This window comes from Zootoca vivipara, chromosome 5, assembly GCF_963506605.1.
Source record: "Zootoca vivipara chromosome 5, rZooViv1.1, whole genome shotgun sequence".
Lineage (NCBI taxonomy): Eukaryota > Metazoa > Chordata > Lepidosauria > Squamata > Lacertidae > Zootoca > Zootoca vivipara.
In genome coordinates this window covers 11,734,053-11,750,956 of record NC_083280.1, presented here as the reverse complement: position 1 = coordinate 11,750,956, position 16,904 = coordinate 11,734,053, and the positions used below count along the sequence as shown (strand labels likewise).

The following is a 16,904-nucleotide window of genomic DNA, read 5'->3' as shown; positions in this document are numbered from 1 at the left end:
CCTAGTCATGTTACATGGGATCAGTTCCAATCTGTTACCTCCGAGGATGTAGACAGGCTGCTTCGACGAGTGAAACCGACCACCTGTCTCCTTGACCCTTGCCCATCTTGGCTAATGAAAGCGAGCCAGGAAGGGCTGAGTGATGGGCTCTGCGGGGCAATGAATGCTTCCCTGTGTGAGGGAGCCTTCCCAGAACCACTGTAAGAGGCAGTCATTAAACCGCTTCTTTAAAAAATATCTTTAGACCCAGCCAATATGGCCAACTATCGCCCAGTGTCAAATCTACCATTCTTGGGTAAGGTGATTGAGCAGGTGGTTGCTGAACAACTCCAAGCATACCTGGAGGATGCGGACCATTTGGATCCCTTCCGGTCGGGATTCAGGCCTCACCATGGGACTGAAACTGCTTTGGTTGTGCTGGTGGATGATCTCCGGCAGGCTAGGGACAAAGGTGAGAACTGTTTCCTAGTTCTGCTGGATCTCTCAGTGGCCTTTGACACCATTGACCATAACATCCTTCTGAACTGTCTAGAGGGGCTGGGAGCTGGGGGCCCTGTCATACAGTGGTTCCGCTCCTTCCTCCTGGGCCGTGTTCAGAGAGTGGTGGTGGGGGATGAGTGTTCAGACCCTTGGGCTCTCACTTGTGGGGTGCCTCAGGGTTCCGTCCTCTCCCCCATGCTTTTTAATATCTATATGAAGCCACTGGGAAAGATCACCAGAGGTTTAGGCTGGGTGTTCATCAGTATACAGATGACACCCAGATCTACCTCTCTTTTAAATCAGAACCAGTGAAGGCGGTGGATGTCCTGTGTGAGTGCCTGGAGGCGGTTGGAGGATGGATGGTGGATAACAATTTGAGGTTGAATTCTGACAAGACAGAAGTACTGTTTTGGGGGGACAAGGGGGTGGGCGGGGTGGGGGACTCCCTGGTCCTGAATGGGGTAACTGTGCCCCTGAAGGACCAGGTGTGCAGCCTGGGAGTCATTTTGGACTCGCAGCGTTCCATGGAGGTGCAGGTTAATTCTGTGTCCAGGGCAGCTGTCTACCAGCTCCATCTGGTATGCAGGCTGCGACCCTACCTGCTCACAGACTGTCTTGCCAGAGTAGTGCATGCTTTAGTTATCTCCTGCTTAGACTACTGCAATGTGCTCTACATGGGGCTACCTTTGAAGGTGACCTGGAAACTGCAATTAATCCAGAATGTGGCAGCTAGACTGGTGACTGGGAGTGGCCGTCGGGACCACATAACACTGGTCCTGAGAGATCTGCATTGGCTCCTAGTACGTTTCTGAGCACAATTCAAAGTGTTGGTGCTGACCTTTAAAGCCCTAAACAGCATCGGTCCTGTATACCTGAAGGAGCGTCTCCACCCCCATCATTCAGCCTGGACACTGAGATCCAGCACTGAGGGCCTTCTGGCAGTTCCCTCATTGCGAGAAGTGAGGTTACAGGGAACCAGACAGAGGGCCTTCTTGGTAGTGGCGCCCGAACTGTGGAATGCCCTTCCATCAGATATCAAGGAAATAACCATCTATCCTATTTTTAAAAGACATCTGAAGGCAGCCCTGATTAGGGAAGTTTTTAATATTTAATGCTGTATTATTTTTAACCCTTGATTGGGAGCCACCCAGAGTGCCTGGGGAAACTCAGCTAGATGGGCAGGGTATAAATAATAAATTACTACTACTACTACTACTACTACTACTACTACTACTACTACTACTACTACTACCAAAGGCCCTGGAGTAGAGGAATGTTTCTGCCTGTCACCTAAAGATATGTAATGAAGGCGCCAGGTGAGCCTCCCTAGGGAGAGCATTCCACAAACAGGGTAAAAGCCATTATCTACATCCAGCTTCCCTTTTACCTTGGCAAGTGGTTAAAGACTTTTTTAACCACTCAAGCAGTGCAGGCGTGTGATAGCATACTATGTATGCTAGAGAATTCGGGGTTATGATAAGTTCTTCCATTTATGTTGCCATATGTCTCCACTGTATGTGTGGCAAAATTCTCCTTGGCCAGGAGATAATGCAGATGACCAAAGCCACCCTCAGATGGGAAAGCTTCCCCTTTGTCATTTGATTGCCTTCTATGCACTGATAGCATGGGTGTCAGAAGAGTCTTCAAGAAGCCTCCTGGATAACTGGATTGGAAAGCATTTAAATGTGTGCCATGCAAAGTTATTACCTGGCAAATGGGCATCTGCATTCACCCCCTTAGGAGTGACAAATGTTTCCAATTTTCCAATTTCCAATTGGAAATTGTTTATAGATTATATCAAATGCCAGGTAGAGAAAACTGACCTCTTTCCAGAATTTTAAAGGCTCAAATAAACGAGGTAGAAAGAAAAATTAAAAATAATAGTGGGCAGACAAATACAGTGGTACCTCGGTTTACAAACACAATTGGTTCCGGAAGTCTGTACTTAACCTGAAGCGTACTTAACCTGAAGCGAACTTTCCCACTGAAAGTAATGGAAAGTGGATTAATCTGTTCCAGGCGGTCCGCGGAGTACTTAAACTGAAGCGTACTTAACCTGAAGCGAACTTTCCCATTGAAAGTATTGGAAAGTGGATTAATCCGTTCCAGACAGGTCCGCGGAGTACTTAAACTAAAAATACTCAAACCAAGGCGTACTTAAACCGAGGTATGACTGTAAAGGAAAATACAGCGTAGTTTAGTGAGGGCTGAGAAGCAGAGGGAAAGGGAGGTTGGGAGGGAGGGGGCAGAGTATTAAAGATATACATGAAAGACTGCCATACATGTATTTTTTACATGTACATGTATTTTTTTACATGTACATGTATTTTGTTTAATTCTGATTAATCATTGTTTACTATTATTTGTGAGGGGTTTATATGTTATTACTTTGTAAAATTTTCTGGAAACCAATAAAGCTTTTTTTATTAAAAAAAAAAGGAGTGACAAATGTAACATCGACACCACATTGTGCTGTGCCTCATCCTTCTTTTGAAAACAGTTACTGTACTTTTCCGTGTATAAGTCTAAGTTTTTTTACTGAAAACTTATGTTTGAAATAGGGGGTCGTCTTATGCATGGGTAGTGCCTGGCGGGACGTGGGACTGGTTGATTCCGTGAGGCGGAGATGGTCTGCAGCATGTTATTGGTGTCTGCGGCAAGGGGTGGTGTTGATTGGGTGTTGCTGCGGCAATTGGGTGGGCAATAGGATGCCATTGCCGGCAAGGGGACAGACGTTAGGAGGCAAGGCGGGCGAGTGATTTTTGGCACACACACACCCTAAAAAAGCTCAACAACTGTGCAATCCTCCGCAAAAAAAGTTCAACAACTCTGGGCAATCTCCCCCCATTTTCTTAAATTTTAGTCCCCCCAAATAGGGGGCGTCTTATACACGGAAGAGTATGGTAATAGGCACTCCGAGCATGGCTTATCCCTTAGGCTGGCCTGGTCATAGGAGCAGTCTCAACCTTATTTCATCCCACTCACAAAAGGGAAACGTATTACAATTAGGGACAGCGGAACTGTCACTTTTCATTCTTTCCTATCTTATATTCAATTTCTATATATTTCCACATCAGTGTTTTTTTTTCATTTTAAAAACTCCTCCTGAATATTCATTAGCATTTTGTCTGAATTTCTCTGAACAGACACATTTTTGTACGCACATTTCCCCCCATTTTGAGGCATTTTTGTCCATTATCATTAATCCATGCAGTGTATGCATGAATACTTTACCCTAGTCCATGTATTTCGTTCTATTTTTGTACACATTACTTGGCTGGAGAACTGCATTGCAAAATTCAGAGAACTGCGAATTTCAGAGGATGCCTATTCTCACAGAAGCATAGGGTTGGAAGGGACCCTGAGGATCATCTAGTCCAAAGCAGGAATAGACAGCTGTCCATTATGGGGATCAAACCTGTGACCTTGGTGTTATCAGCACCATACTCTAACCAGCTGAGCCACCCAGCAGTGATGTTTCAGTTCACTTATTGTTTTTGAAAGTGCAAATTGAATGGGTTTGTCTTTCAGTGCAAACGAAATCCAGTTTCTCCCCCAACCCTGCTTGCAACCCTATTAGCACGCCTTTCGATGAGTTGTGTTGTAGGTCTTCCCTTGTTCATAAGAGATAACCTTTGTGTCACTCTGTGCTTTACTCTAATTAGGATGGATCACTATAATTAGTCTCAGGTAAAGTTACCTGCTTGCTAGTTTGTTGCTTCTGGGGATTTCCTCAGTGATATATAGAGATGGAGAAAAGCATTAAAAGGATTAAATATGCTGTATAAATGTAAGACTGTCATCATGCTTTTCAATCCACAAACTGTGGGAGGGAGATGGGGCAAACTATGGGGAAGGGCAATATGTTGGTCAGGTGTGGAAATGCCGCTAGGAATAGAATAATAGAATTGTAGAGTTGTAAGGGACTCTTGGGGGGGGGGTCATCGAGTCCAACCCTCTGAAAAATTCAGAGAAGTGTGAATTTTGGTTTGCGTATTGCAGGCTTCCTCAACCTCGGCCCTCCAGATGTTTTGGGACTACAACTCCCATGATCCCTAGCTAGCAGGACCAGTGGTCAGGGTCTCAAAACATCTGGAGGGCCGAGGTTGCAGAAGCCTGGAATATTGTTACATGGAAGGGACCCCCAAGGGCCATCTAGTCTTGCTCCCTGCAATGTAGGAATCTCAACTAAAGGATCCATGACAAATGGCCATCCAACCTCTGCTTTAAAACCAGAGCTGGTAGGTCTGGGGATATGGTTGAAGCCTTGGCCAATTTGTAGACTGCAGAAATGACACATATGATCAACACCATTGCTCCTGAGCATGTTCATTCACTTCAGCAAGCCTGGAGAGCTTCTGGTAAACCCTGAAGTTGTGGGTAATGGCATAGATTAGAAGATGGCTAGAAGGCAAATGGGAAACAACTCAAATTAAGACAAGCCCCAAAATGCTTCTCAAAGAGAGAATGCTTCTTAAAAGAGGTGGCAGTGGGACCACTCCTTGAGAAACCCTCCTTGGACCTGTAAGATCTGTTAAAACAATAGGCTAATTGCAAAGATCCCCTTCCTTAGCAAGTTTCCTGAGATAGGAAATTGGACCAATAATCAATGCAAGGCATTCTTGGATGAGATGTCTCAAGAGTGTGGCACTCACCTAGGTTTGGCATGTGTTGGAAAGTCACTGGAAGCATATAGGTGTTTTACCATATTTTATTTACAAATATACAGGTTGAGCATGCCTTAAGCACTTGAACAGACATCCAAATCCACATAAGATCTCTGGAACAAAGCAATCTTCAAGCTGCAGCTGTCTGCCTCTTCATTTATATTCCACTCCATTGCCTGCCAGTTTTATTGCCTCTCTTTCACACAAGCCACCTATCCAACAACATCCTTTCCTACGAGGTCAACAAGGGAAAAGGCATCCCTCCTTCCAGGTATTTCCTAGCTAACTACTTACCTGTAATCTGAATCCTTGGCCTGCAGCCGGCAGGCCTTGAGAAAACGGTGCGGCCAGAACTGTATCAGGCTTATTGTCTGGAGTCGCAGACTCAAACATCAGGAGGTTGAGGAAGGTTAATGAAAAGAAATCTCCAACAACACTTCAAGCTGCATTAAGCTTCTCCTCTCCAATTCCCTATCTCACAAACAATGCACTTAAGCACATTCTCCATAGTATATGTTGCTGCCAACGTGCTTATCTTACAATGCTCTCATTTATATTCCCTCCCCTTTTCTTTCTTTAGGGTAGTAAACGCAAGCCAGCAACGTCCTGGGAATGACGCTTGTGCATTCCCACCTCTATATTATAAACCTTTTTCTTATGCACATGTTAATTCTGGGATCAGATAAAGTGCACCAGCAGAGTGAGGTAAGGAATGAAATTAAATTAAATTAAAGCATCAGGATTACACGGAAGATTTGAACACTTTAGGGCTGCAATTCTATGTTTATTTACTAGAGAGTAAATCCCCTTGAAATCAATGAGAATTACTTCTAAGTAAGCATGCATCGCATTGCACGGTTGATATTCATAGATACATATGTATGTACACAATTTTATTTGCTTGCCATGTTTCCACAGCTCGAACCATGCTCAAGGTGGCTTACGAAAAAAGACATCACTACATTGTAACAACAGTAGCCACTTTTCTTGGACTACAGCTCCCATAACTCCTTGCCATTAGCAATGCTGACATGGGTTGATGGGAACTGCAGTCTGGAAAACACCATCTGTCCACATTAACTCTTGCCTTCTGTCTATCTTTGCTAGAGCCAGGGAGACCAGGCATCTCAAGAGAAACCCTTGGTTTACTGGATATGGGCTGTTCTAATTAACTGGTATAATTAAACATAACTCCTTTTTTAAAAACCTATAAAGCCTTATACGGCTCAGGACCGCAGTACCTCAAGGACCACCTCCCCACATATGAACCACCAACAGGTCCTGCAATCATCATGTGAGGCCCTTCTTCATGTGCCTCCCCACGAGAGGCCTGGAGGGTGGCAAGCCGAGAATGGGCCTTTTCTGCAGTGGCTCCCCATTGTGGAATGTTCTCCCCAGGGAGGCTCACTTGATGCCTTCATTACATATCTTTAGGTGCCAGGCAGAAACATTCCTCTTGTCCCAGGTCTTTGGCTGATTACAATACATGGACTTTTAAACTCTCTCTCTCTCTCTCTCTCTCTCTGTGTGTGTGTGTGTGTGTGTGTTCTTATGATATATATTTTTGTGTTTTACATTCTAGATTGTCCTGTGATCTTTGGATGGAGGGTGGTATAGAAATTTAATTAATTAATCAATTCATAATATGTAAGCATTTTCCTCTAACATATTTTAAAAATGTTTTAGATGTGCAATGATGACTAGAAGCTGACTTTAAAAGTAATAAAAGCTAGACTTCTCTATCCAACACATAGATTCTCGTAGGAGCCCATGGACTATGGCAGGCATCCCCAAACTGCGGCCCTCCAGATGTTTTAGCCTACAACTCCCATGATCCTTAGCTAACAGGACTAGTGGTCAGGGAAGATGGGAATTGTAGTCCAAAACATCTGGAGGGCCAAAGTTTGGGGATGCCTTGACTATGGCTTATAAATTTCCTACCCACCCACTCACCCATCCCCATTCCCACTATTAATGTATGGCATTTGTCTTTGTAAATCAGCTATACTGTTACTGCCATTACAGGGAGGGAAATACATACAAGGGGATTATCGAAGAAGAAGAAGAAGAAGAGGAGGAGGAGGAGGAGGAGGAAGTAGTGGAGGAGTAGTTTGGATTCGATATCCCGCTTTATCACTACCCGAAGGAGTCTGAAAGTGGCTAACATTCTCCTTTCCCTTCCTCCCCCCACAACAAACACTCTGTGAGGTGAGTGGGGCTGAGAGACTTGAGAGAAGTGTGACTAGCCCAAGGTCACCCAGCAGCTGCATGTGGAGGAGTGGGGACACGAACCCGGTTCACCAGATTATGAGTCTACAACTCTTAAGCACTATACCACACTGACTCAACCCTTTGTTTTCCTTGTAAATCTGGAATTGGTTGAATGCTATTATTTTAGTGGAAGGAAATGAATTTTGCCATTTCATTCCCAGCCATCTTTTTAAATGTCATTGATAAATGTTTCAGTGCTGCAGGTGTTTTTCTACATATATACATGAGCTTGAGTGAGAAGTAGAGGCTAAAAACTTCCACCACATAGAACAGGGATATGGACCCCAGACGGCTTCTCCTATCATCCCTGACCATCGGTCATGCTGGCTGGGGCTGATGGGGTTTTGAATCCAACAGCACCAAGATGACCGCAGGTTGGGGAAGACTCATTGAGGATGTGAAACCATAAAACTCTGCCTTTCAGTATTCGGGTAACTCAAAATGAAGCCTTCGCTGTTGGTGGCAGTGATGGCCAGCAACTTAGATGTCTTTAAAAACAGAACTTCATGGAGGAGACAGCTACTGTATCAATGGCTACCAGGCATGGAGGTTATGCTATGCCAGGCTTCCTCAACCTCGGCCCTCCAGATGTTTTTGGCCTACAACTCCCATGACCCCTAGCTAGCAGGACCAGTGGTCAGGGATGATGGAAACTGTAGTCTCAAAACATCTGGAGGGCCGAGGTTGAAGAAGCCTGTGCTATGCCTCCACAGCTGAACACGGTAGTGCTTTTGAGTACCAGTTATTGGACACCATAGGAGGGGAGAGTGGTCTTGTGCTTGGGTCCCCCGCTTGTGGGTTTCGCACAATGCACCTGGTTTGACCAATGTGAGAACAGGATGCTGGACTGGATGGGCCATGGGCCCGATCCAGCAGTCTCTTATTGTGTTCTTATATTCTTAACAATCAGATCTCTGTCGTACATATTGTCCCTGCCTGACCACTAACTATTTCAACTCTCCAGCTGCATTTCCCAGAAATTGTCTTGTGGTAGGTAACTCTTTAAAAATAGAATTCTAATTTTAGAGAGAGACCTTTCTCACCCCCCACCACCACACACAATAAACTTAAACCAAAAGCATGGCCCAGAGAACCTTTTCAATCACCTTCCCCACCCCACCCCCTTGTCCGGATATCACCTCGCCCTTGCCATCTGTCAATAAAACAAATAGGCACCGTTTGTTGTCCAATTGGCTCCGCAGACCTTGCCACATCAGAAAGAGTTTTATTCAGGGTTGGCAGGGACAGTGAGGAATGGCTGGCAAGCGAGAGGAAAACGCCATTTCAAAAGCGCCCCTTGCATCACACATGCTGAGTTGCAGTTCCAGAGGAATTACTGCTTCACGACTGGAAAAAGTTAACAAACAGCGAGAGGATAGTCTTTCTCCGTCTGTTGCTATGAGTGCTGGTCTATAGGGGTGTAGCTTTCCTCTTGGGTTTCTTTGTTTGTTTTGCATATTGCTTTCCTCTTCCTTCTGGCAGAAGGGACTTTTATTATTATTATTATTATGGTCAGGTGAGGTGCAATAGCCAGTTTACCAGCATGGAGCACCCGAAGGAAACCAAGCTCGCTTTGGGCCAGAAAGAAAAATGGGGGTAAGTGGAACAATAAAATTAAACTGCTTGGATGTTGCCGGGCATTTAGTGGCAATGAAATAATAGGAAACTGAGGGCACAGCGGAGCCCAAGCTAAGTTTCTGAGCTAAGTTCCAGCTGGTTGCAATGGGAGAGTCAAGTCCAGACTTATTGAGGGGTAGGCTCCGTGTTAGTTGCTTGCAGCAAAAGTAACAGTCTTGTGGCACCTGAAATTTGTGATGGCGTAAGCTATGGTGGACTACAGTCTGCTTCTTAAGAAGCGTTATTCTTCGTTATCGGGGGGGGGTGTACACACAAGGTTTATAGGGTAAAAAGTCAGGCCAGAGGGAAATTAAATGTGGACAAATTACAAATTCAGCAGTGGTTACTCCCAAAGCAGAGCTCAGTGACACAGAGAACCTGGCATTGGTAAGCCAATGCACACAGATAAATGGGCTAGCCACCCTTCGTCTTTTAGGTTCCACACTTACATTTCTCCCATTGAAATCAATGGGACTCAAGGAGGGCTTACATAGAGCAGAGTGGTGCCTCGTGATAAACAAACCATGTTCACAGGCGCAGTTGTAGGAGGTGAAGGGGAAATGCCTCCTATGTGGTTTTAGAAGGGGGGGGGATATGGTTACTGTCAAATCCCCCCACCCATTGTTTTTCTGGTCTGTACTTGTTGCAAACGGCATAAAAAATGAAAATAAGACTGGTTGGCTGCATTTATGAGCTCTTTAGCTTTATAACAGCCATGGATATTGTTGGTGGCTGCCCCCAGTTAACGAGAGGAAAACATAGACTTGCGCTTGCTGAACAGTAAATACACCCATTAGCAAAATTCCAGTTTTTGAATAATTTTGGTGCTTGTGGAAACTCCCTGCTTTCTATTTTCTTTTCTTTTTTGTGGGAGAAGGGGATAGAATAGTAACGAAAGGTGAGGGCCATGATTCTGTGGACTGTGGAGATTGTGGGTCAATGTCCTCTCCCCCAATCCCAGCTATGATTATTTTATGGGCAAAATGTAATACAAGAATTGAAGCCAAGGCTGAGCAGTGAAATCCTGATGAAGGGATCCTCTGAGGTCTCTGACTGTGGTTTGTTATTGAGGGCCTCCTTGGAGGAACACAGGGTAGAGAAGAATTTTGTGGTCAAATTGTCGCCTTCGTTGGGTGGTATTTCTGCTCCCGTCCCTACTTTTTGCTTTTTTGCAGAGTGCTTCATCAAAAGAGTGTTATTATCTCCTTGAGTTTGGCGTATATTCGGAACCTTATGTGCTCAGCTCCGCTGAATCACATTATGAAGAGGGCAATTTTGAGGATGTTTGATGAATCCCTGGGGCTAATAAAATAAGCACCCACTTGGCTGGGAATATCAATTTGCAGCCATAATGGTAGCACAAAGTGAATAGCTTTAAGTGATCCTGTTTTTATAATCCTATAATCTCGATGCACTTTGATATGCATGCAGGAAGTGTTTGCAGCTGGACTGGACTGTGTGATAAAAAGAAGAGAGAGGCAGGGGAGCAAATATCATTAAGCCAGACATAAACGTTCAGCTACAAAATCCATCTTTTTCCCCCCATAGGAGTTAGAAGGTTTGTGGAACTGTAATTCTTTTTAAAGGCAGCCCTGCTGGTTTGCCATTGCTTCATCTGAATGCTTCAAATATAGAGATATTTTGCATTTATGACTACAGCTTTGCTTAAAATTATCAAGTTTTGCGGCGGATATTAATAATTTCAATGTGGTAGACAATTTTCTTGAAAATCTCAAAGATTATGTGAATTTTCACCATAGATAGATAGTTCGGCACCATTGTTTTCAACGGCTGCTGCTACTTGTGTCTGATCTCATGATCTGACCCACACACCCCACACATTTCTTCATTTTTCTCCTTCCTGGATCAAGCAAATGGATGCTTCCAGCCAATCAGAAAACGGGACAATGCTACAATGATGACACAATGCAGACTAGGTACTGAGGTTAGATTTGGCAACGTGACCGCATCATGGGGAAAGCAAGTGAGAGATATTGAGGGAGAGGGCCATGTAGATTTAAGCATGTATGTTTTCAGAAGTGCCAGTGGGGGGAATGTCAAAGGGGGCTTGTGGTTGCACCGGCAAAAATATTTTTCAAAAAACATTGTTAAGTAGGTTTAAACGCTGCTTCTGGTGACATATGAGCATGCAGGAATGAAATGATGTGGGTGGCTTATATATGTATTGGAGAAGAATGTCTCATTTGGCAGAAAGGAGCTGTCAAATCAGTTTTCAGAAGGTGGTTTGTTTGTAGCTTGAAATTCTTCTGAGGCAGTCTTGGTTTCATAAATTACATTTCATATAATTTACTACATCGTTCCAGTCAAATCTACTGCTGTCTGTAGTCCAATTTGGTGGCAGTCAAAATGGGTTTCTACTTATCATTTCCTGAACTTTTTTCCCCCTGCATCTCCGGTGCTTTGTTTTTCTTATTGATGACCACAGTAGCCTTGTGAAGAGGGTTACACTGAGATATATCAGCTTGTCTAAGTGCTGGGAGGAGGTAACCTGGCTGAGCTGCAATTTCATGGGTGACCTCTCAGTTGTCAACCCTACAGACTAGAGTCAGCCACATATGCATTGTTGGGGGGCGAGGAGCAGGCGCAGATATGCATAACGTTTGCATATGACCGTTCACATGGACAGTTGCAACCTTAGAATTACCATAACTGAAATAGAAATGCAATGCATCTCATCATAGTGGGGGAGACTGTGAGTTGGTGACCTGCCTGCCTGCTCTGTGAGCCATCCAGGTACTAACTGTGTGTGGGCAGCTTCAATGCCCAACTATTCTCCTTTCTTAAGAGTTATCTTTATCGCTAGACCAGGCTTGGATCAGACAGCCCTTCAGGTGGTGTGACTGTTGGAGTACCAAACTAGGAACAGGTAAACCTATATTCCAACAACGTCTGCTCATGCAGTGGAATTTCTTCTCTCTCTTGTCCTCCCATGTGCCCCACCCATCTCCCCCAAATCTGTTCTAGAAGGCTTGGCTAAAACCCAGAGTGATGATGATGATTTCCCCAACCACTCTGGGCAGCTTCCAGCAAAATATAAAAGGTAAAGGTAAAGGGGCCCCTGACCATCAGGACCAGTCGTGTCCGACTCTGGGGTTGTGGCGCTCATCTCGCTCTACAGGCCGAGGGAGCCAGCGTTTGTCAGCAGACAGCTTCCGGGCAAACCAGAGCAGCGCACGGAAACGCCGTTTACCTTTCCGCCGGAGCGGTACCTATTTATCTACTTGCACTTTGATGTGCTTTCGAACTGCTAGGTTGGCAGGAGCTGGGACCGAGCAACGGGAGCTCACCCCATTGCAGGGATTCGAACCGCCGACCTTCTGATCAGCAAGCCCTAGACTCTGCCACCTGGCTCCCACCCAGCAAAATATAAAAACATAATAAAAGGTCAAACATTAAAAACTTCCTGATACAGGGTTGCATTGGGAATTTATACAATTAAGCCTATTTTTTCATGAATTTTTGTATTTTAAACTTGTATTTGTGAACTAATACATGTATAGCCAGAGACTTGCGTGCATAAAATATTTATGTTCTACTATTTCTGGGGTGTTCTTGGATTCTGCATAAAAGGGGACTCCATCCCCTTTTAAACATCTTCAGAGAGGCAGGGGTGAATAAGGAGTATGTTACTACTAAAATATCTGGAATTCTTACCCATGCAGAAAAGCCTTCGGGGAGGGGGGATTATTCAGTAGACAGGTGTGAGAGAGGAGGAAATAGTGGTGAATTTTGATTGCACAAGTAAATGTCATTCCACTAATGCAAGGACTTCTTTGGGACTTCCTACTTTTCTGCTGAGGATCATTTGAATGAACTTGAATTGAATTGAGAACTAAATGCAAACCAAACTGATTAGCTTTCTAAAGGGATAAATGTGAACTGGAATTAGTTCCTTTTGAACGTGTTGAACTAGAATGAGTTCCTTTTTAAGGTGAATGTTCCAAATATCCATCTATCTATCTAATACAGAATATTCAAACACATGTCGTCGTCCCCCAGAAATCTAAAGTGGTATGATCCAGGAATTACGTCGCTACTCTGACCCTGCTGAACACATAAAATGGTATGAACATGCTGCCCAAGTCCTGAAATGAAGGAGCTATGTGAATATTACAAAGAAGTTTACCAAAAAATATTTACACCCATTCTAGATTCCATCTGTGAAGATGACCTTTCAAAACCAAGTTAATAACCACCTGACAAAGAGAAGGCATTTTTGAGGCTCAGCAGGAAATAAAAAGAGAACAAACATCAAAGCAGTCAGCTGGAAACAAAGAGAATTAAAACACATGATGGACGTGCGCTGGGTCAGGGAGGGGAGTGAAAAATCATGAGGAGAAAAACACTTTTAAAAAATTATTCATCAGCGTACACCCCAGGAAGAGATTTATCCAATCACCATGAAAAAATAACTAGTGAGATCACAAGGGTAAGAGGAAAATAAGATAAGTAAATAGCATAAATAAGGAAATGATAAACCGGGTATGCAGAATTGCATTTGGAATATTGAAATGAATTTTCTGATGTGCAGACTTTGAGTGTGTGTGGGGGGGGGGGGGTGGTACACACACAGTGCTACCCCTATGTATGGCCTGAAGTATAATCATGTGGAGGGATTTGATACAGTTCACAAGCAGGCCTTATGAAGAACAGTTGAAGGAGCTGGGTATGTTTAGCCTGGAAAAGAGGAGACTGAAAGGGGGACCTCAACCCCTAGAAGTTGGCTCCTATGCTTCGAATACGACAGATTATCTTTCCTTGGAGGTTTTTAAGCAGAGGTTGGATGGCCATCTGTCATGGATGCTTTAGCTGAGATTCCTGCATGGCAGGGGGTGGGACTAGATGGCCCTTGGGGGACCCTTCCAACTCTACAATTCTATGAATAGCAAACCTACCTAATTCACCCTTCATGTAACAATACACAAACCAAAATAGAACCATCCTTCAAAAGTCACACTTTTCTGAATTTTGCCATGCAGTTCACCAGCAGAGTAAGTGTGTACAGACATGCAAATGTGAGTGAAAGTAACTTAGAAAAATGTTACAGGTAGGTAGCCGTGTTGGTCTGGGTCGAAGTAAAATAAAAAAATTCCATCTCAACCCTTGCTTTTTCATGCAAAACCATTTGCAGTCGTTTTCGGTCATCAACAGCTATCAGTCAGTCAATCACCCACTTCCACCACCCTTCTGAGTGATCTCCCCTCCCCTCCCCACCCCCACCCCTCCCCACCCCTTCTCTACATAAGTGCCTGGGGACTTCTATTTCACTGTATCTGAAGAAGTGTGCATGCACACGAAAGCTCATACCAAAATAAAAACTTAGTTGGTCTTTAAGGTGCTACTGAAGGAATTTTTTTATTTTACTTAGAAAAATGTGTTGCATTAGGAAAAAGTGGTTGGCAAAATGTAGCTGTTAGGCAAAATGGTATACAAAAATGTATAAAGCCCCTTCCTGTTCCACCCTTCAGGTCCTTCCCTTTGGGATCCATTCTGCTAAGTCATCTTTGAGAAGCAAGGTGGAGGGCTTCCACTGCAAGAGTCATAGCTGCCAAGTTATCCCTTTTTTACAGGGATTTTCCCTTATGCTGAATAGGCTTCCTCGTGAGAAAAGGGAAAACTTGGCAGCTATGGCAAGAGTAGGAATGATATTTCCCAAGGCACTCTGTGTAATTAGATAAGATGCATGCCTGGGACACCATCAGCACAGATGCACCAACATTGCAAACCAGTAAAGAAGGAACAGAGAAGGTTTTGCTTCTCTGTTCTTTCAAAGAAAGCTTGCAAAATACTGAACTTGCTTCTTTCTGAATTGAAAAGCTTGTCCAGAATTGGTCCAAGCTGCATTACCAAACTCCTCTCACATCATTTTGACTGCAAATGTTCCACAGCTCCATGAAAACGATTTTTATTTAATTCTCCAGATTCTCCAGATTTATTTTAAAACAAAGAATTACTTCCATTTCTTCCCCAGCTTTCTCATTGTCCTCCTGCTTGCGTGACTCAGGGCTTTTCACATCACCCTGGTTGCACAAGACGGTCCACCATGTGATTTTCTCACCTCCATCTGATTGGGCTCAAAAGCCCAAAGCCAGGTTCCCCTTTGACCATCCATTTTGAGATGGATCTTGAACCAGTCTTTGGTGCTTTACCTCCTGTGGTAACTCAGAAAGCAAACTAGCATTTACAGGTTAAGAGCATGAAGGAGGTAATCTGATTCTTTGCCACAATGTACATCCTGTCAGGTGACTCCACAAGACAGTTGAGGCACACCAGGCAAAGAGTCTGAAGGTTCGGTTTTTTGTATGTGGTGGGGTTGTAAGAAAGCAACAGGCTTTTGGGAAATGATACATAATGAATTGAAAAAGATTTTGTAAAATAGTCATCCCCCAAAGCCAGAAGCATTTCTTTTGACAATAATAGGGGCAGAGGTCCAAACCCCCTCCCCACCTTGGTTAAATTGTTTATGTATGCCACCACTGCAGAAAGAATTCTGTATGCACAGAAATGTGAAGAAGTTCCAACAAAAGAGGAGTGGAATTTAAAACGATTGGACTATATGGAGATGGGGAAATTGATGGCAAAAATAAGAGACCCAAAAGACGAAAAGTTTGTGGAAGAGTGGAGATCCTTTTCGGACTATCTGAGAAAATATTATAGTCAAATGAAATCGCAGGCAGGAATGGAAATAAAAGCAAAGGAATGAGAATGATAAAGGAATGAAATGTAGGATATATGTTACAGAAAGAAGTATTACATTTAAGGCATAGATAAAGCATTTGCACAGAAATACTGTATAGAATCACACAATCATAGAGCTGTAGAGTTGGACACACACACACACACACACACACACACACACACACACACAAACGAATGACATACCAGGCCTGTAAGGTCAATTCAGCTCAGGAGTCATAGAATCATAGAGTTGGAAGAGACCACAAGGGCCATCCAGTCCAACCCCCTGCCAAGCAGGAAACACCATCAAAGCATTCCTGACAGATGGCTGTCAAGCCTCCGCTTAAAGACCTCCAAAGAAAGAGACTCCACCACACTCCTTGGCAGCAAGTTCCACTGTCAAACAGCTCTTACTGTCAGGAAGTTCTTCCTAATGTTTAGGTGGAATCTTCTTTCTTGTAGCTTGAATCCATTGCTCCGTGTCCGCTTCTCTGGCGCAGCAGAAAACAACCTTTCACCCTCTTCTATATGACATCATTTTATATATTTGAACATGGCTATCATATCACCCCTTAACCTTCTCTTCTCCAGGCTAAACATACCCAGCTCCCTAAGCTGTTCCTCGTAAGGCATTGTTTCCAGGCCTTTGACCATTTTGGTTGCCCTCCTCTGGACACGTTCCAGCTTGTCAGTATCCTTCTTGAACTGTGGTGCCCAGTACTGGACACAGTATTCCAGGTGAGGTCTGACCAGAGCGGAATACAGTGGTACTGTTACTTCCCTTGATCTAGATGCTATACTCCTATTGATGCAGCCCAGAATTGCATTGGCTTTTTTAGCTGCTGCATCACACTGTTGACTCATGTCAAGTTTGTGGTCTACCAAGACTCCTAGATCCTTTTCAAGACTCCTAGATCCTTTTCTTAGCAACTCATTCCTATACAGTGGTACCTCTGGTTACCAACTTAATCCTGAAACTGTTCTTAACCTGAGGTACCACTTTAGCTAATGGGGCCTCCCACTGCCGCTGCGCCGCCACCGCATGATTTCTGTTCTCATCCTGAGGTAAAGTTCTTAACCCGAGGTACTACTTCCAGGTTTGCTGAGTCTGTAACCCGAAGTGTTTGTAATCCGAGGTACCACTGTAAATGGCAATGTAGACTGCCTTGC

General features: G+C 44.0%; 1 protein-coding gene across 1 annotated transcript in view; it reads left to right on the top strand.

Annotated features, from left to right (window-relative positions):
- The first annotated feature begins 8,664 nt into the window (after positions 1-8,664).
- KCNMB2 (potassium calcium-activated channel subfamily M regulatory beta subunit 2) overlaps positions 8,665-16,904 on the top strand; it is a 282,179-nt gene continuing 273,939 nt past the window's right edge. The window contains exon 1 of the mRNA XM_035133238.2: positions 8,665-9,014. Within this exon, the coding sequence (XP_034989129.1) occupies positions 8,962-9,014 (53 nt within the window). The 5' untranslated portion in view covers positions 8,665-8,961. The remainder of the gene's footprint in view (positions 9,015-16,904) is intronic.